The sequence below is a fragment of the Budorcas taxicolor genome, chromosome 1 (assembly GCF_023091745.1).
Source record: "Budorcas taxicolor isolate Tak-1 chromosome 1, Takin1.1, whole genome shotgun sequence".
NCBI lineage: Eukaryota > Metazoa > Chordata > Mammalia > Artiodactyla > Bovidae > Budorcas > Budorcas taxicolor.
Window position 1 is genome coordinate 71,124,790 of NC_068910.1, and position 7,593 is coordinate 71,132,382.

At 39.4% G+C, this 7,593-nt stretch overlaps 1 protein-coding gene across 1 annotated transcript in view; it reads left to right on the top strand.

Moving 5' to 3' along the window:
* Positions 1 to 6,798, top strand: part of GRIK1 (glutamate ionotropic receptor kainate type subunit 1) — a 465,170-nt gene extending 458,372 nt beyond the window's left edge. Inside the window, exons 17-18 of the mRNA XM_052636330.1 lie at positions 6,148 to 6,234; positions 6,643 to 6,798. Coding sequence (XP_052492290.1) covers positions 6,148 to 6,234; positions 6,643 to 6,798 — 243 coding nt within the window. The remainder of the gene's footprint in view (positions 1 to 6,147; positions 6,235 to 6,642) is intronic.
* The last annotated feature ends 795 nt before the right edge of the window (positions 6,799 to 7,593 follow it).

Consider the following 7,593-nt stretch of genomic DNA (forward strand, 5'->3'; position numbering starts at 1 on the left):
GCCTGGGGGGCTGCACTCCATGGGGTCGCTAAGAGTCGGACTCGACTGAGCGACTTCACTTTCACTTTTCACTTTCATGCATTGGAGAAAGAAATGGCAACCCACTCTAGTGTTCTTGCCTGGAGAATCCCAGGGACGGGGGAGCCTGGCGGGCTGCCGTCTATGAGGTCGCACAGAGTTGGACACGACTGAAGCGACTTAGTAGTAGTAGTAGTAGTAGTATGCTATACAGCAGTCTCACTAGTATCTATTTTACCCATAGCAGTGTATGTATCCCAGTTCTACTCTTCCAATTCACCCCACCATCCCCAACACAAGTCTGTTCTCTGCATCTCTATTCCTGCTCTGCAAATATGTTCATCTGTACCTTTGGGTCCCTATTCTTTTAAAGCTATGAAAGCTAATGTTCAGTTCAGTTCAGTCATTCAGTCGTGTCCAACTATTTGTGACCCCATGAATCGCAGCACGCCAGGCCTCCCTGTCTATCACCAACTCCTGGAGTTCACTCAGACTCACGTTCATCGAGTCAGTGATGCCATCCAGCCATCTCATCCTCGGTTGTCCCCTTCTCCTCCAGCCCCCAATCCCTCCCAGCATCAGGGTCTTTTCCAATGAGTCAACTCTTCGCATGAGGTGGCCAAAGGATTGGAGTTTCAGGTTTAGCATCAGTTCTTCCAATGAAAACCTAGGACTGATCTCCTTTAGGATGGTCTGGTTGGATCTCCTTGCAGTCCAAGGAACTCTCAAGAGTCTTCTCCAACACCACAGTTCAAAAGCATCAGTTCTTCGGCACTCAGCTTTCTTCACAGTCCAACTCTCACATCCATACATGACCACTGGAAAATCCATAGCCTTGACTAGATGGACCTTTGTTGGCAAAGTAATGTCTCTGCTTTTCAATATGCTATCTAGGTTGGTCATAACTTTCCTTCCAAGGAGTAAGTGTCTTTTAATTTCATGGCTGCAATCACCATCTGCAGTGATTTTGGAGCCCAAAAAAATAAAGTCTGACACTGTTTCCACTCTTTCTCCATCTATTTCCCATGAAGTGATGAGACCAGATGCCATGATCTTCGTTTTCTGAATGTTGAGCTTTAAGCCAACTTTTTCACTCTCTTCTTTCTCTTTCATCAAGAGGCTTTTTAGTTCCTCTTCACTTTCTCCATAAGGGTGGTGTCATCTGCATATCTGAGGTTATTGATATTTCTCCCAGCAGTCTTGATTCCAGCTTGTGCTTCTTCCAGCACAGTGTTTCTCATGATGTACCCTGCGTATAAGTTAAATAAGCAGGGTGACAATATACAGCCTTGACATACTCCTTTTCCTATTTGGAACCAGTCTGTTGTTCCATGTCCAGTTCTAACTGTTGCTTCCTGACCTGCATACAGATTTCTCAAGGGGCAGGTCAGGTGGTCTGGTATTCCCATCTCTTTCAGAATTTTCCACAGTTTGTTGTGATCCACACAGTCAAAGGCTTTGGCATAGTCAATAAAGCAGAAATAGATGTTTTTCTGGAACTCTCTTGCTTTTTCCCTGATCCAGTGGATGTTGGCAATTTGATCTCTGGTTCCTCTGCCTTTTCTAAAACCAGTTTGAACATCTGGAAGTTCACAGTTCACATCCTACTGAAGCCTGGCTTGGAGAATTTTGAGCTTTACTTTACTGGTGTGTGAGATGAGTTCAATTGTGCAGTAGTCTGAGCATTCTTTGTCATTGCCTTTCTTTGGGATTGGAATGAAAACTGACCTTTTCCAGTGCTGTGGCCACTGCTGAGTTTTCCAAATTTGCTGGCATATTGACTGCAGCACTTTCACAGCATCATCTTTCAGGATTTGAAATAGCTCCACTGGAATTATATCACCTCCCCTAGCTTTGTTCGTAGTGATGCTTCTAAGGCCCACTTGACTTCACATTCCAGGATGTCTGGCTCTAGGTGAGTGATCACACCATCGTGATTATCTGGGTCATGAAGCTCTTTTTTGTACAGGTCTTCTGTGTATTCTTGCCACCTTTTCTTAATATCTTCTGCTTCTGTTAGGTCCATACCATTTCTGTCCTTTATCAAGCCCTTCTTTGCATGAAATGTTCCCTTGGTATAGTGCTAGTTGAAGTTTCAGCTGAAGTCTCTAATAGACTAACTTCTATTTCTCAGTTTCCTTTCTTCTACAAGAGAAACCTCACACACACACACACACACACACACACACACACACACACACACATGCACACCACTTTATCTTTGGATAGAGTGAGGAGCGGCATGATAGCAGTACTATCATTGATTACTATACAAATTCATTTATCAGTGAATTTTCCCATCAAACATACCATCATAGTGATTCATTGTAAATGGAGGCCCATAAGCACAAAGATGATTACACGTTTAAATGACAAGAAGCGCAGTTAGTTTCCATTTCCTTCTTATAGATGAGCACCTATCTATGAACAAGATACAAGCTGTCATAAAAACCTGTTACTACATAAATACCAAAGCATGTTATGGGCTTGGTAAAACAAGTAATAATAGGCATTGAAAATTCTATACTTTAAACATGTACAGAGCCTACTAAACTAAAACACTGTTTATAAAATATTCAAAGGAATTAGTGCAAAGAAGGATGTGCGAAAGCTAAAACTGAAGAAATATCAACTCTTTTCACTGTTTCTCTGCTTCAAACACACACACACACACAAATAGATGATAGATTGTTGCTATTGTTCAGTCGCTCAGTAGTGTCCTTTACAACGCCATGGACTGCAGCACACCAGGCTTCCCTGTTCCTCACCATCTCTCAGAGTTTGCCCAAGTTCATGTCCATTGAACTGGTGATGCCATCCAACCATCTCATCCTCTGTCATCCCTTTCTTCTCCTGCCTTCAGTCTTACTCAGCGTCAGAGTCTTTTCCAGTGATTCAGCTCTTGGCATCAGGTGGCCAAAGTACTGGAGCTTCAGCTTCAGCCTCAGTCCTTCCAATGAATATTCAGGGTTGATTTCCTTTTGACTGGTTTGATCGTTTTATTGTCCAAAAGACTCTACATACATTCATAGATAGACAAATACATAGATCAGTAAGTGCCATAGACTTAAAATATTTTCAGTGATGTATAACTTTTTATTTTAAAGGCAGAGTATTACTATGTGCCAGGTATTGTCCCTGAGTATTTAACGTGTGTCAGGTTAATGATTCTCATATTAGCTCTATGACAAGGATTCCTCAGGGGAATATTTTTATTTGCTAAAAGCTAAGAAATAAATTCATCGCATTTGCAGAAAAAAAGAGAGGATTCTACTATTATTTTCAGTTTATAGATAAGAAAACTGAGTCAGAGAAAATAATCACCTGTCCAGTAAGCTGAAACTTCAATTCCAGCATTCTGATGCCAGGAGCCAACTCACAATTATAATTCATGGTCATCTACGTAGACCCATTAAAAACATGAATTCCATCTACCAGAGAAAAATGGGACAGCCCAGGATCCAAGCTAACCGGGGTGGGGTATGGGGGTGGGGGGGGGCGGTTCCAGTCTGCAAAGCACTGAAGGGTGCTGCCACAGCACCCTACTTCTAGTTTCCTGCCTCTAGAGCCAGGCAGCTAGTGGGCATTTTTATGCTTGATATTTTCTAACAAAAGAGCTTAGAAATTTACACCTTCACGCCTTACCTGTGTGTGTGTGTGTGTGTGTGTGTGTGTGTGGTTGTATGAACATAAAGGGGCTCATAAAACCAAGTCTGGAAGCAAAAGCTTTGGAAAGCTACCATAATTTGGATCCTGCTTCAGAAGTGCAGTCTTTATATGTTACATGTATTTTCAGTTCTTAGATTACAATAGGCAAATTGACTCATGAAGACAAGCCTCTCTCAAGCTACTCTGAGCTGAAAGATGACCTTCACACTTTCATTTCCTGTGGCTATGAGAGCGTGTGGTTTACTCAAGTTCATGACTGGGAGGGGCCTTAAAGGTCATCTTGTTTTGTGACTATAGCAAAAATTTGGAAGCAGAAAGGTCAGCCCCAATATCTTGCCATTTTCCTTTTGACAGTTGGAGACAGAGTAAGAATCAAAAAGAAATCATAGTTTATGACAGAGAAACCAGACCACTGATAAAATGATATTTATATGCCTTCTCACACAGGCAGCAAGAAATAAATACCCAAGGTTAATGAAAAAATGAAAAAGATGTTTGCTGTATTTTCAGGCAATTAAAAATTTGGAGGGGGATTTGGTTTTGTTTTTAAAGAAAAATTTGATTGATATGTATTATCAAGATAAGATTTGTGATTGCCTCTTTACCCAAAATAGGAAAGACTTAAGAGTGCCTTTCTGGTTGTATCTCCTGCATGAGCCATGTCTGTTAACAGAAGCCGAATTTGGTGGTTTTCTGTGCAGAACAAAGTGATTGTCTAAAATCAAACATCTGAGGAACTTCCCTGGTGGCCCAGTGGTTAAGACACCAGGCTTCCACTGCAAGGGGCACAGGTTCAATGCCTGGTTTGGGAATGAAGATACCACGTGCCACACGACATGGCCAAAGAAAAAGCAGAGAAAAATATCAAGCATTAGTGAATTCAAATGAAACAAAAGATTATAGTTCTTAACATCTTTCATGAGGAAAGAATCCACAGAGAGCTCTTTATAATGATTTAATTAAAAGAATTAGCCATCATGGTGTGGGAGATTTCAAGTGAAAGCTGTTAAGTTTGAGGAGTCAAATGAGCACTGAGTTCAAATACAAGCTCTTTAACTTATGAATCATATTTCTTGGGCAAGTTATCCAATACTTCTAATAGTAAGTTTCCCCATCTATACGATGGGCATACTAACTCCTTTCTAAAGCTGCTGTGCGGTTTATGTGTCACAGCGTATGTAAACTCCTTGGCACTCCTTCCTTCTCTCTCTCGCCCCTCTGCCTTCCATCTTAGTGAACTTCCTGAAACCAGAAAAGTCCTGTGCAAAAACACTTTCTTCCATTCAAATAAATTTCTGAACAGAGCTTGCAAAACCCCAATACAACACTGTCTAACACAGCAATACTATAAAATATTCTTTCCATCTTAGTAGCAACACATAAATTCCACATCACGTAATGGTACAAAAATTACATCTCATTTGTGAGACACTTGCCGTTGCAGTTTTTGAAGTATAATTCGTGGAAAACATTTTTGAATTTTTCTTTGTGTGGTGTGACACCCTCTCAATTCACTGAAGCCACAACTTACCATTGGGAAGAAAATTAACACACGTGACCTGAATTTTCTTTTTTTTTTTTTTTTAGTATCATAGAAAAGTGGAAATGAAATTCAAATCCTATAAACACTTAGGTATAAAAGAAATAAGAACAGATATGCAAACAGCTAGTTTTTTAGAAAGGTGTGAGCCTGGTAAGCCAATAATTTATACCTAGGATCTAAATTTGTTAAGTCTGATTCTCAAATCAAGTAGAAGAATTAAAAATGCTGCTTGTTTCAAATGCATCAGCTTTTTAATGGAACAAAGTAGGGTGTCAACTTTCAGAAAAGCGTATTGCCCTTTGATACAGAAGGAACACAGAAGACATTCTGTACTCTGCACACATGAGACACCACTTTATTCCTGTCAGGCACGCACATCCTCTAGAAATCAGCTGGTGCTATATGATCATTTGGCTTTCAACTCTGTCCGTTTTGTAAGTTAATGGTCAAGGAATAGTGCTTGCACTGCCATAAACTTTACCAAAGGCTTTAGGTTTTTAGAGACCATTTTAGGAGCAATCTCTTCAAAAACAACACTACTTTGTAGAAATCCCTATACAAGCAGAAATTTGTCACTCAAAGATCTTCTCTTGGCTGGAAGAAATGATGGCAAATTATGTCTTATTATACTATTTATATATTGTGCATGTGAACAGATATAGCATAATTGTAACAGATACATTTATGCACATATATGCCATCTGCATATGCATAACTTTTTATGCTCATAATTCCATTTTCTTTTCATATTATGCCATCGTCTTTGCTGTGCAGTTCAGTACCATATTATTTTCATTTCAACCACAGCTGCATCATTGCTGCTGCCAGATCTCTGTTTATTTTATTTATTTATTTAATTTTTTTTGGAGAAAATATAAAATTTTAAATTGTTTTTTTTTTCTTTTTTTTTTTATCAGAAAGGAAAGTCATCAAGAATTAGATTTTATTTTAGGAACAAAGTAAGGTTTCATGGGAGAAAAAAACAAAGCCTTGGTGTAGAGAAGGTTTGTTCATTTTCTATAGCATTACTGAAGTGTCCGTATGCCTTGATAATCCTATCAATGTTTGGATCATCTCACTGGGGGAAATGACTTAATTTAACTCTATTTTGGTGTCTCCACAAAGGTAAGTTTTCTATTTTGAGAGCCTACCTGGGTAGTTTTCTGCTACTTCTTTTGTGAATGAAATCCCAAAGTTTGCCCAGCTGACTTGCCAAATCTGTTTCCCCCAGTAGTAAAGGTGGGTGGCCAGTGGGTGGAGGAGGAGGTGTGGGAACTGGCTGGGGATGCACCCTGTAGCAGAGTTACCTTCAACCAATATCTCATAATCCTAAAAGCCTAGACAGGAAACAGATCAATGAAGGCTGGAGACAAGTGGATCAAACTGATGCTCTATTATTTCATGTCCTCTAGTGTCTCTCTTTCAATGCCATCATGGAAGAACTGGGAATCTCACTCAAAAATCAGAAAAAGTTAAAGAAAAAGTCAAGAACTAAGGGGAAATCATCCTTCACAAGTATCCTTACTTGTCATCAAAGACGAACTCAGAGAAAAGAGACGATGGCGTGAGCTGAGAACACACCTGGAGTAAGCTTTCAGGAAGAAAAACATGCTTACTGCAGGTTTTTGGATAAAGGATTTCTAACAATGGTGCAATGTTTTACATACATCTATATGCATAACTCAGATTATGGATACAGATACAAGAAATACAGTTTAGAAAGCTCAGATAGACTGAGATTACTTGGGAAGTGACATGGATTCTTTTGAAATGAATTTGTATGCTCACTTATTTTACCTTTCCTCTTTCATCTCGATAAATTGCTGTGTGTGCTTTCTAAGTAATAATAAAACAACAGGGTTTTTTCCAGAATGAGTTTGAGTGTTGGTTTGTTTCCCATCACTTGCTCTGCTTCACAGTGTTTGGTTTCCAAGTGTTATCAGCTGTCAAGTTTGCTATTTTGATGACTCTTCTTATCTGTTCAGCCTGACAAAGCCATTTCTGGCTGTGTTAAAAAAAAAAAAAAATCTTTTTAGTTTGTACCAAGTACCTTGTTTTCCTAGTAGAATAAAACCATTCATCTTTGTGTTTTAAAATCTAAGTTTATAAATAGTTTGAATGGTACTTGAATCAGTGACTATAACATAAAAGGATACTAAAAAGGAAAAATTCATTCAAAAAATAAAAGAGTCCACCACATTCAAGGCACCCTTCTAGGTCCTAGGGATACCAAGGTAAGGAAAACAGATATGGTCCCTGCCCTCACACAGTTTATAGTAAAATGAAAAAGAACAGCATTCTGTTACCCAAAGCTGGATTGCACTTCCTCAATGGAGGTCAGAAGCTGCAGGAACACACAGGAG